Source organism: Lissotriton vulgaris, chromosome 3_1, assembly GCF_964263255.1.
Source record: "Lissotriton vulgaris chromosome 3_1, aLisVul1.2, whole genome shotgun sequence".
NCBI lineage: Eukaryota > Metazoa > Chordata > Amphibia > Caudata > Salamandridae > Lissotriton > Lissotriton vulgaris.
In genome coordinates, this window is record NC_141689.1 from 288,352,678 (window position 1) to 288,366,236 (window position 13,559).

General features: G+C 42.0%; 1 protein-coding gene across 11 annotated transcripts in view; it reads left to right on the plus strand.

Annotated features, from left to right (window-relative positions):
* The first annotated feature begins 942 nt into the window (after positions 1–942).
* NEDD4L (NEDD4 like E3 ubiquitin protein ligase) overlaps positions 943–13,559 on the plus strand; it is a 1,724,212-nt gene continuing 1,711,595 nt past the window's right edge. For 7 of the 11 annotated variants that reach the window (XM_086960462.1, XM_086960464.1, XM_086960467.1 and 4 more), the window contains exon 1: positions 943–1,579. In XM_086960462.1, the coding sequence (XP_086816588.1) occupies positions 1,535–1,579 (45 nt within the window). In that variant the 5' untranslated portion in view covers positions 943–1,534. The remainder of the gene's footprint in view (positions 1,580–13,559) is intronic. The other 4 variants (XM_086960465.1, XM_086960472.1, XM_086960463.1 and 1 more) reach the window with 2 other exon arrangements.

Here is a 13,559-nt window from a genome sequence, read left to right on the forward strand (position 1 = left end):
GCAAATTGCGAGAGGCTCATTAATATTAATGAACCTCGCAATTTGCGACCCCATTGGGAATCCCAATCTGTGTTAAACACACTGTTGTACATTTCATTTAGCAACTAGCAATTTGCCACTCGCAATATGTCGCCAATTGCGAGGCGCTAAAAGAAATGGTCGTACATCTGGCCCCAAAATCCTTACTACTATGAGTATTTGTTTTGTGTGCACACGTGTGTATTTTTTTTTAAATTACTGTTTTATTGTTTGAAATTTAACTCACACAAATTGCTTGGGGTCCCCGGCTTCCAGTGGTGACTCAATGGGGGTCCTCAGGAGTCAAAAGTCTGTCTGTCTGTCTTGTTTTTTGGGAACCACTGCTTTATATAATTGACTGGACCACAACAGAGAGAGAGAGGAAGGACTATGAGGAATGGCCTGAGAAGCAGTCAACGTCAGATCAAGTTGGTTGCCATCTTGCAGTGGTGCGTTTATAGAAGAGGCATCAAAATGAGCAGTGCCGTCCAATTACAAATTCACTATGAGCAGAATCCCTGTAAATATAAAATCTACTATTAGCTTTACAAATATATAACTTGCTACTTTTTCTTAAAGAATCGAATGAACGAATCATATTACCTAAAGTATTAAAATAAAATGTACGTGATTATTTGTACCTTTAATTGTATTGAAGGCAAACCGCCTGCACCAGGCTGCTTTCATGGGGCACCGTGAATCCTATTACACCGTGAATAATATTACTGGCTAGCCTGGCAGCCACCCTTTATCTCCCTATCCTCTACTTGATTGAACGATTATTAGGCTCCGCCTACGTGGTGTCATCATTGGTTGTTACTGCACAACGGTCAGACGCTCGATGTGGGGTGGGTTCCTCGCGTCATCTGCTACATTGATTGGTTGAGAAATCCATCTAACCCGCCTCCCCGCGTGCCTGGTACCGTACCTCTTTTTTTTCCAGGGGGGTGGGACGGGAGACACCCTGTCAAACAGGAGGAGGTTGCCAATTCTCATATAGAAATAGACGACGGGCTGCGCCCAGCGGGGTGATGTGAGCTATTCTGCTCTGTGTGTGATGAGATAGACGGGGAAGGCAGTGCAGGCACGGGAGTCTGCCTGGCTGCTGCTTAGTACCAGTGAGAACGAGCAGGCAAAAAGCAGCAGGAACTGGAGAACTGCTGCCTGCCTTCAAGCCGAAGGAGACTCAGCTGGTTGGAACAGTGCTTGTTGGAAAGAAGGGCAGCAGACTCTCTGCGCTCCTGTGGCCACACGTCTTCTACACTTGAAGGGGCGGTGGAGCTTGGACCACGCAGCCCGAGAGCTGTCCAGCTTGCGCAGAGGCTTTTGCTGCCAGGAAGGCTAGGCTGAACCTCCTCTGGTGGAAGGCTTCCTGTCGAATCCCTTTCCTCGGCGGAGGGCTACACGCGGAATAGAATCACTTGTCTTGCTTCATCGGGGGTGTTATCCCCCGTTCGGCACTTTTGTGCGTGTCTGGGATTTGCCAGGTAGCATTGCCCTCTCTGGATTAGGCTCCATGGCGACCATTGTGGAACCGGTATATGGACTTTCCGAAGACGAGGTGAGCGGAGCTGCAATGCTGTGTATCTTAAGATCATGCTATTTGTTCATTCGTCTAGAGCTGCTGCGCTCCTATCATTTGAAGTCCATCACATTCTTCACCTCCCCACTGCCCTACTTCTTGTATTCTGCCCCATGCCTTCAATATTTTACAACCCCTATTTTATTCTTTAACTATCTCGTTCTTCCCTGTCCTCCCTTGCACTCTTACTGATTCCAGATTGCTATCTGCTTCTCTCCACCCTTGCTGTTTACCCTGTCCCCACCCTTGCACTATTTCTTCTTTCCTTCGCCTTACTCGCTCTCTCCCCCGCCCTTGTACTCTTCCTTCTCTCCCCACTTTATCTTCCATTCTTCCTTCTCTCCACACTTCACCTTTGCTCTCTTGCTTCTCTCCACACTTCACCTTTGCTCTCTTGCTTCTCTCCACACTTCACCTTTGCTCTCTTGCTTCTCTCCACACTTCACCTTTGCTCTCTTGCTTCTCTCCACACTTCACCTTTGCTCTCTTGCTTCTCTCCCACTTCACCTTTGCTCTCTTGCTTCTCTCCCACTTCACCTTTGCTCTCTTGCTTCTCTCCCACTTCACCCATGCGCTCTTGCTTCTCTCCCACTTCACCCTTGCGCTCTTGCTTCTCTCCCACGCGCTCTTGCTTCTCTCCCACTTTACCCTTGCGCTCTTGCTTCTCTCACACTTCTCCCTTGCGCTCTTGATTCTCTCCCACTTCACCCTTGCTCTCTTGATTCTCTCACACTTTACCCTTGCTCTCCTGATTCTCTCACACTTTACCCTTGCTCTCTTGCTTCTCTCACACTTTACCCTTGCTCTCTTGCTTCTCTCACACTTTACCCTTGCTCTCTTGCTTCTCTCACACTTCACCCTTGCGCTCTTGCTTCTCTCACACTTCACCCTTGCGCTCTTGCTTCTCTCCCACTTCACCCTTGTGCTCTTGCTTCTCTCACACTTCACCCTTGTGCTCTTGCTTCTCTCACACTTCACCCTTGCGCTCTTGCTTCTCTCACACTTCACCCTTGCGCTCTTGCTTCTCTCCCACTATACCCTTGCTCTCTTCCTTAACTCCCCATTTCACCCTTGCTCTCTTCCTTCACACTCCATTTCACCCTTGCTCTCTTCCTTCACACTCCATTTCACCCTTGCTCTCTTCCTTCACACTCCATTTCACCCTTGCTCTCTTCCTTCACACTCCATTTCACCCTTGCTCTCTTCCTTCACTCTCCATTTCACCCTTGCTCTCTTATTTCGTTCTCCCCATTGCACACTTCTCCTCTCTCTTGTCTCTGACCCCTGCTTTCCTCTCCCCCTTTCTTACCCAAAATGTCTATTCTCGTTTACTCCCTGTTAACCGTAGCTCTTTTGCCCTGCCCATCTCCTCCCGTTGTCCTCTTTGGACGCAGCGCAGGATCATGTAAGATGCCACAGGGCTTCTACACACACTGTGCCTCATGCATTCATTCGGAGTTCCCGTAGCAGGCAGCGTGTTCCCATCACAGTACAGATCGCATCCTGTGAACCTGGTTCCGTTGCATTGCAGCCCCATAATTGAATGGCCATAACGGTGAAATGGGCCTTTCTTAGAGTGAATGATCTTCTGTGATTCTGATGTTAACGCTTGAATTGAAAGCTGCCTAATGAATGGGTACTGACATTTTCTGTTTGCCGTAACATATTTCCCTGCCCCAGCTCTTCCATCTCGTGTATGTTTTAGGACCTACCAGTCGTTGCGTCTTCTCTAAAATAAAATGGCCCAGTCACTATGCATGTTTCAAATCGGGAACCTTGCAAAATGTTATCTTTCTCCCAAATTAAATTGAATTAATACCTGTCATCACGGCCTGTTTGCAATGGCAGGAGCCGTTTTTCCCAGTGTGAAGTTGTACGTGTGCGCAAGCTGGTCGTTAACATTGATTTCCATCCATCTCCCTGGGATTTCTGCATCGGCAGTAGAATTACACCATGTCGCCCTGTTAAATGAGCAAGTGTCTCGAAGGCACAGTGCTAGTTCTCCCCTCCACCCTCGCCCACCCGCAAAGTAAACGTTTTGAAAAGAAAATGAGAATGGTGCGACACTTCCCAAGCGTAGATGATTTCTCGGTGTCTACCAGAGGAAACTGCGGAGCGGGACCCTAGGCTGGTATTGGTGGTGCTGATACCTACATTATCAGAGATGCCGTAATCCGATAACGTAATATAGGTCTCGTTCAACGACTTCACCTCCTCCCTGATTTTAGCAGAGTTGACCTTTACTCTCCTGCTGCCAGTAGAGGATGAACTAACATTAGTGGTGATCCTAATTCACTGCCTTCAATAATTACGAAGGATATCTTCTCTCCTTTTAGCAGGAGAATAACATGCTGCTAGCAAAAGAGATGTAGACCTCCTTTCTACTCCTAGCGCGCAGGCGGAAATGATACATCCTTGCATTTCTTATCATTGTAGGAGTTTGTTCTCCATTGTTGCAGGTGGGGTGGCGAACTCCCTTTGCTGATGTAATTAGACTGGAGACTTAACCTCTCCATGCCTTAAGTGAGTAGGGAGCTACCGTCTCAAACAACATTGGTTTAGGATCAATCCTTAATTGTCTTCTCAACTCTCTGTACCCCTATGATCCCTTCTGGCCTAGAAAAGAGGCAATCTCCGACCCAGGTTATGCAGTGGTTCTGGCCGTCACTATCAAATATGCCATTTGGTTCTGAATTAGACTTTTTACGTTTTTCGTTGCATTTCTGTAGATAATCTTTAGAAAAAAAACTTTCCATTTGGTTCTGAAGTAGATGACCATTGTGGTATTGTCTTTAAGCTGCTCTTGGCAATCAGAGAATCTTGTACAAGTGAATCCACGAGAGCAGGCACGAAGACGTTTTGTTTGTTGGGTTTGATGAAGGTCTTTTTTTCTTTTCTTATATAGGTTGTTTTCAGATCTGGTTTCCACGAACACAGATGTTCAGTGATAAAGGCACTTACTGTACGAATGTCATTTATCTCTCTCCGCTTAGTAGGACTGGTAGGAAGGAGCCTGTGAGTCTTAAGCATTAAAATTTGCAGTGTTTGGGAAATTGATGAATCGTTTAATGAGTAATGTTCACCAGTAAGTGAAGCGAGCAGAGGGAATCCTTCCACTACTGCAGGCCTATCGCTCTTCTCCAATGTCCTTTGAATCTGAACCAAGGCAGTGAAATCCACAGAAGGAATGCAGACTTTCCAGAAAGTACCCTTTTTGCATTGTGGAAGAATGCCAAAGTTAAGACGTGACTGACTGACTATGATTTTTTTTTTTTGGTGGCCATGGTAGTGTCAGAGCTCCTCATTTATAAGTTTTAAATTACGTTGCAGTAAAAGGCATAGGAATCTAGAAAGTGTAACAGGAAAATATATGTCCAGCCCAGATCAGCAGCACCATAATTATTTTATGTGTAGTTGAAAATCTTTATCTAATTTCAAACCTAACTCAAGGTTGTTAGTTGGGGGCAGGGGGGAGGTTTACTTGGTTAGTACTGTTAAGCCCCACGACGACTGAGTGAGAAATATGGGCCTTATGCACAAGACCCAACATGGCATCTGTTGCCTACCGACTTTAAGATGCTTGCTCCCTCTTCCTCAGTGCAGCTTCATTTCATTCAGGACGTAAGATACAGTGCGGACAAGAGTAATCGTTTTTTGCATTATAGTTTCTTTATATGCTGATGTTAATGGGTGGAGCAGTGCCATGAGACACTTTAAAGATAATTATAATTATTTAATTTTTTTTGCGTTTGGCCAGGATTTGACACTCCTGCCACTTGAGTTACTTGTTCATGAGGCAGGACTGTCAGATGAGACTTATGTTGCTAACTTTGTTGCCATGCAGACTGTTGTAAATGGATGACAGGATACTTCTAGTTGATTACATGTAGATTTATTGTAGGACACAGCTGAGTACACACCTCGCCAGCTGACCAGATCATCAACTGAAACAAGTAAAACATCAGTGTTGTGATGAATGGGCCGCTGTTAAAAGCCTTTGCATCTAACCTGATCATCTGTGTGTACTGCTTTATTATTTAGTTGAGCACGATGTAAGCACCCACCCTCTGTGTCACTTGCTCAACTGGAGCCTTTCTTAGAATTGCGATTGCTCATTTCCACGGTGGTTGAGTCATATATTCAGACCAGCCTGCAGAACTTCAGACGCCCAGTATTTAAACATGTTTCTTTAAACCTGTTGTTTTTATTTCTTGAATGTTGGTGGTTTTTGGTACCTTCTAAATAACTCCCACCACACTAAGTGGCAAAGGCGGAATAGTTTAAGTATTCAGAATTTCAGAAATGCACATCTTTAAACCCCCTCCCTTCGCGTTTGTAATGTATGACTGTGTGTGCACCAGCCTTAGGGAGCTTGAGTCCCAGATCATGGCTGGCTTTTCTCCAGAAGCAGTGCTTTGAGGGTATTGTGACATTCAACACGCGTCTGCCGAGTCATACTGTTTACACGCCCTCTTTCTCCCCAAAACTGTTTTGTTCACACGATACTTGTGTACAGTACAAAAGCCATAACTATACAAGAACTATCCACAAAGAAGCTGTAATTGTAGGGCTCGTGTTGCCACTGAAGCGGGAATGAGTGCAGCGTGTAGAATCCTCTTTTCCCACTAATTGATGTAGCAAATGCTTAAATCCTATGGTGTGAGTAAACCTAAACACGTAACGGATCACTGACAGAATAATGGAAACAAAAACATTTTATGGAGAAAATATAGTGACAAAAATATCAAGGACCACAATATTGAGAATGTAAGTGTAAATAGGCAAGTATGGGTTTACTATTCTTGACCCCACATGTATATTCCTTGAAGATCTATATATGGTCAAGGTAAGTATATGTGGAGTTAAGTTATCTATAGTAAAACTTTCTTCTTACCTTCAAAATATCTTTGCCCACGATATTTTGTCTAAACGCTCACCTAAACCTCTAAGGCTTTGCAGCAACTCTACGCAAAGTCTTTCATAAGATTGCGTTACTTCCTGCTGGGTGCCTGTTGCAACATTTTTGGCTCTTTTCTGCAGTGCTTATGGTCGGCAAAGAATCGAAACATGAGACCAGGATATCAGTAAGGGTTGATTGTGCCATAGTTCTGGGTCAAATACTCTTTCTGTATACCCTTTTTAATTTCCAGCCTTGCAAGGGATGTAATGTAGCTTTTGCACCTGCCACCAAAGATTTGCACTTCTGCATGCTAAATGTCTTGCTAGTTTGGGTGAAAGGTTTGAAGCTCCTAGCAGCATGCTTTTGTTTAATCTGGTAGAGGGAGCCATCAAGTTGTTTAGTGGTTGACCCGGGAGAAATTTCCTTTAGTTGCTGACCCTTAGTTGGTCAATGGTAAGACCCTCGCATGCTTTGTGTTTTCTAGCGGTGTAAGGGAGATTTCCAGGAAACCAGTTAGCAGAGCATTGCCATGTGTTAGATTGTTTGACTAGAAGTGCATTTGTTGTTTGCTTTTATTTATTCTTTTTTTGGGGGGTAACTTTCTGAGCTGGAATCCACCTCTCTGGCTTCTTTCTTCATAGGCTCCTTTAATTTTAGGTTCGCAATGTGTGACCTTGTCCTCACAATATGTCTGATGCTTTTATTAAAGTGACAATTTAAATGGGATTGCTTTTCTTTGTTTCTGGAGATCCTAAAAACTCATCCACGCATTGTGCCTGTCAAACAACTGCCGCTCAGCTCTAGTACTCCACAGAAATCTATTCTTGCGCCTTTTTATTTTAAAGTCATCTGCACCTCTTCTTCAGTGATTTGATTTATGTCGATTTATTTTACACCAAAGTGTGCATATTCTTCCAATAGCTGAATATCGTTGTGTGTAGACTGAGGCTGATCTCAAAGCATTAGGTTCACATTTCTCAAGTGGATGTGCATCTCTAGCTGAGGAAAACCCATTTAAGTGGCAAACTGAAGTCTTAGTTGTCGAATATGACTCCCCCATGTTGCTGTTCAGCCGAATGCCATGATGTTTTCTAAATAACGTGGTGCCCTGAGTGAGGTACTAGATGGTGGTGACCCATTTGTGAAATTAGATGTTGGGGCCGCATTAAATAATTCCATTGAAAATTATGATAATTTTGTTAGTCTGACACCCAAATATAAATGTTGTACATCGACATGGCAATTAAAAAGTATGTATTATTGTCCATTCAAGCAGTGTTCCACATAAGAAAAGGCTTTTAGGATATACACGTAACCTGTTTAAATACTGCTAGCCTGAGTCACAAAATCATTGGCATGTTCAAATTGCACTTTCAAGTGGCTTTATGTGCGACTGCAAATAATATACAAAAGACAATTTGGGTCTCTTAAATTCATTTACAAGCGTAGTGTTTATCAAATATGGAATATTTTACAAAAATAATAATTTTAAGATAATGAACACAGATGTAGAACATTACTTGCATTTCTTAGTGCAAAACCAATACATAATGACAATAACAAATATTGTAATAAAAAATGAAATAAATATGTAAGGAAATGAGAAAATAAGGATAAAAAGAATACATTAACATGATAAAAGAAGGTGTTCCATTAGAGAAGATGTTATATTTGAAATGATTTTGAAAATATGAAAGATATACAGAAAAGTATTGAGAAAATATGGAATATTAAGAATCTCCTACCATTGGGCTTGGAATAGGCGTTTCACTGCAGGGAAGCTTTGGAAAGTTTGGGTATATCTGCAAACTTATGAAAATGAGGGTGTTCACAAATGTTTCCATAGTCCTTTGCCACATTAGATAATGTTGTTGTTTTACTGGTGGTAAAGGAAGGAGTAAATATCTTCCCAGGATGGAAATTAGAAATTGTAGTAGTGTTAGGAAGATGGGCTTTTTCCACCAGAAAAACACATTCAGATAGAGAGAAAGAAAAAGGCGCAAAAGCACCAATTCAAAGGCATGCTAATCCACTTTTACCTAGCCTTTTATTAGGAGTTCAGAAAACATTTTCACGTTTTTTTTCCATACAACTTTCACAGGTAGCAAGGAGTGTGATACTGAGCATTATAACACCTCCATGAACAGTGAAACCCTTCAGGTGTCAGTTTACAAATACTTATTGGATCCAATGTATCTTAAAAAAAAATATCTTGCATAATCAGTGGTAATGTTATATCAAATCAATTGTTCAGTCAATCTTATTATACAATTAATTAAAACCATAACAAACATATAATTTTAATCAGGACCAGAGTCAAAATCGGAAACTCCTTTTAAAACCACACAATACAAGGTAAAATGTCGGTTACAGAGCAGTATTTTTAAAAGCAAAATATAAGCGCATACAGTACAGGATAAAATGTCGATTGCAAATTAGCATTTTTAGTAAATAAAACAGTATATCAGTCTTTATAACTTCTGATAGAGTACAGGGTGCAGAAAGACTGTAACAAAGTACCCCCAGTTTGCTTCAGATGCCATCTCCTGGCTTTCAGCAAGGAGCCTTTATTCTGCAACTACAGAAAACAGTACCTTGGGTAGTTAAAACTGCTGTGACTGTACTCCATGAGGGTACGTTATTAGGATCTACAAGCAAAAGCCTAGTGCGGTGCTGAACGTAGCAAGTATGCAAAACATATTAAAACATTAGATTGAAGCGTGCCAAGAAGTTAGTTTTGCTGGGGTAGTAAACCCTTTGCAACGCTAAAACCTTGTTAAAACATGTTAAAATTGTCAGTTCAATTGCGGCACACCTTGGAAAGTACCCTCGTTAGAGTCAACGGATGTGAGTAGAAAGGAAAAGGGGTTGCGTAGAAACTACGACATAGATTGAGAGTTCCTTTTCAAAAGAGAAATGACAGTTTACCACCCATTTTCAGCCTAGAATTTACCTGGGGAATTGTAGTAAGTACAGTAGAGGACAGTAGCACCAAGCTTATTTGAGGGTTGCCAACTGTAAGTTAAAAGCAAAGCGAAGGTTTGAAAGAGGCTCGTCTAGGCTTAAGGTGCAACTTGGGGAAACCATTGTCCCAAAATACCATAAGAGGTATCGTCCGAGATGCAGAGTCTAGGCCGTCTGCTTGTTCTTGACCGACCTTTACAAAAAATGGAATTTGGGTGTGTTATGCCATGTTGTTAACGGACCATCACTTGCTTTATCAGGATCTTGGAGTTCCAATGGACCGGCCTAGGGATTCATTTTTAATCGGTGAGACTGCTGTACATTTGTTTTGTATGCATTTTGCATACTTTGATGTGGGTTGAGCTCACTGATGCTACATGTAGAGAACCCTCTTCAACTGGTTACAATAACTGTATTAATTCATGTAGTGTAATCTGTTTTTGAAACTGCCTTGTTCCCAAATTATAAACTATCTGGGAGAGAGTGAAAAAGTTAGCGAGTGGCCCTGAAGCTTTTTGCAGTTAATCTAGCCTCATTTCGTAAATAAAAGCCTGAAGCAGGATTAGGGTACAACAGATGCAAATAAGAGGTTAAAAAACGGAGAGCATGCGGGGAGTATGAAAATAACAAGCATTGAAAATGCAATAGGTCTCACCCTCGTTTAAGTTAAAGCAATTCTGTTTGTAATTAGGTGGCTTTTTAGCTTTGCTTTTATTAATGTTTTTTCAAACTTTCATGTACATAACATGCATTTGTATGCATATATGTATATGATTATGCATGCATTTATATTTTTATGTATATAGATATGCAGATTATATATTATGTTTATGTATATGTGTGTGTGTGTGTGTATATATATATATATATATATATATATATATATATATATATATATACGTTCATATGTGTGCGTGTAGAGGTAGAGAGTAGAAGAGAGAGGTAGAGGATGAGTAATAGAAAGTGAGTAGTAGAAAGAGTAGCAGAGTGAGAGCAGTAGAGTGTAGTGTAGTTGAGTGAGAGCAGTAGAGTGAGAGCAGTAGAGGAGTAGAGAGTGAGTAGTAGAGAGTAAGTGTTAGATCTGGGGGTCTCTAGTTGGCAATGGTATTCACCTTTGTCCAAATAGGGACCCTTACTTCTAAGTCAGGATAAGGGATTACACTGTTAATAACCCCTGCTCACCCCCTTGGTAGCTTGGCACGAGCAGACAGGCTTATCTCAGAGGCAGTGTGTTAAGCATTTGTGAATATACACCGAAATACAGTGGAAACACAACAGATGGACACAACACAGGTTTTATGAAAACAAGTATTCTTTATATAGACTTAACACAAGACCACAAATGACAAAAATCCACAATAATACACTTGAGATTGCTTTAAAGATGATAAAAGTTACTTAGTTCAAATTGGTGATAAATGCGAAAAAGTTCTCAACAAAGTACCTGGATGCGTAATGCAAAGTAAGCAAAAGGGGAGATGCGTCGGGCCTCAATGCTTGCACAGAGTAGGGGATGCATCGTTATCCTTACCGGTGTGGATGTGATGTGTAGATTCTCGGCTAGCGGCCCGTTGCGGTGCACAAGATGGCACCTTGATGCGATGCGAAGCGATGATCCGGTTGTGATGCGAGAAGATGGCGCCCTTGATATGGTGATGCGATGACGATACGTAGACGCCCTGGCAGCCTTGCAACGACTCTCTACTTTGGAGGCGTGTCAAGCCCTGCGATACGCTTCTCCGGTGATGCGATGGTGACTCTTTCGATGGCATCGCGCTTCTTCGGTGATGCGACATCAGGCAGCTTAAAAGAACACAAGGCAGACAGAATTCATTTATGCCTTTTGATTTAAATTAATGAATTGGTGTTTTTCTGAAATCAGGATTGAGTTCATGGTAGTGTTCATGCACTTGATAAATTGTTGTGCTGCTTGTGATATGTGTATATATATGTGATGTATATAGTGTCAAAAATATTTTTTTCAATTTGTCATACATTTTCTATATATGTTGTAGAATATTAGTTCATGTGGAATTATTCATGTTGTATAGTGTCTGAGTATATTGATGTCTAAATATTGAAGGTGTAATTGTATAGTGTGTTTCCCTGAAAAAAGATCTTCCACAGAATAATTTTGCTGAAAAGAAAAAATTAATTGATGGGTAAAATAAATAACCTAAACCGCTAAAAGTATATATTGTGGTTTCTTAAAAATTGAATTAATAGGACTCCAGGTATCTCTAGTTTACTTACTATATAAAGGCCCTTCCTGGGTCCTGTCGCCCCCTTTTGGTGTCCATTCAAGCCCACCAGCAGCATTTGATTCACAAGCCCTGATCACACAAGGTGCACTGTACTAGGGGCTGACTGGTAAATCAAATAACCCAATCATGGAATCACCAATTAGTACATCAATTTAACATAGGGAGCACTTGCACTGTGGCACTGAATAGCAGTGGCACAGTAGCTAAAGCATATAACCAGCAAAAACATATAAAAACAGAGGGGGCAATCCGTCAACATGAAAGGGAGGTGCATGCCAATGATGCCATGTCTAACAGTGAGTAGTAGAGGGTGAGTAGTAGAGAGTATTTGAGTGAGTAGTAGAGAGGGAATAGTAGAGCGGGAATAGTAGAGGGAGAGTAGTAGAGTAGGAGAGTGAGTAATAGAGACTAGTAGATACATATCCTTTTCTGAATGATTCATCCTATGTTTATGGACAAAAACACTTTTGTGAATTTGTCAGCCAGATGTAACCACTACCTAGCCTGGCTTGCTGATCTGCATGTATTCTACACTCAACCCTCACTCTCGGGGCAGTGGTGAGCAAGCCAATGACTGCTTGCTTGTGCATGGTTCCAGTCAGATGGAAAACCCCCGGCACTCAGGGGGCTAGGAGAATGAGGCAATGGAGCACAGACGGAAGGGACGCAGAAAAAAAGAATTGGGTGGAAGAGGGCTATAACGGGATTGGTAGGAGTAAGAAGGAGAAACAGTGAAGCAACTAGGTGGAAGAGGACTATAAACGGATTGGTAGGAGTAAGAAAGACCGATGGAGAAAAAGAGAAGCGAGAGGTAGGGGGGCACTTGGAGCGAGAACAAAGCGAAGTGAGGGATGATTGAAGATCGAAAGGGGCGGGGGGGATAGAGACAGTAAGAAAAGCTTTTGAGCATGTTATGTCTCGCATAATTTTGGAAATTTATTTAATAAAATACAAGCCGTACTTTCTTACGTGTGCAGAATATCCATTATCCTCCATATATCAGAGCTAGCAAATCCTGCAAGTCGTGCTATAATCAGTGCCACTAATTATGCGGTTTAATCTGCGGTGTTTCCGGTATAGTTGTGGTGAATTTACTGTATTTGCCACATATTCCATAATCTGCTGTATAATCTGCACCTTTAATAACATGATAAAATGCTGCAGCATCCTGCTAATTGATTGTTAGCCTTACCTTAAGGCTTATTTGGGTCCTCCTTTGCTGCATAATTCCAGAGGCCCTCGTGACAAATCATGCACTCAGCACCTAACTTTCCAAAAGAGCTGGCGTCAAATCTGATAGTGAGTATATTATAGCCACTGGTAAGGACTCCGTTTAGTCGGACTGGGAATTGCCCAGCTGCTGAGAAAATGAGTCGGCCTCTACATTTAACACTTTATAAATGAAACCCTGCAGAAATAAACAAGCGTCTGCATACATTGCTATATCGCCTATGTATGAAACGCCACCGGGCACTGAAGTCTGACACCTGATTGTGAACACACTGGGCTTTCAATAATTTCTGCGCTTAACTCTGTAACACAGGAGAGACCAGATCACTTCTGTGCACAAGGAAATGACACAAGGTTGTTGGAGTTCGCGATGCAAGAGTTGGGTAGAAGGGTGAAGGAGAGGAAGAATGAAAGAATTATTGAAAAGAGAGGTGTCAGAAGAAGTTCTGCAAGATGGAAGGAGAGAAGACAGGATAACACCTACAGGAAAGAAAGGAGATTGGGAGTTAGGTTCAGGGAAGTGTGGATTGGAAGTAAAGAAAAATTTGAAAGGAAACTATGCAAAATGAGGAGCGACTAGAGAAAAAGTCATGGAAATAAA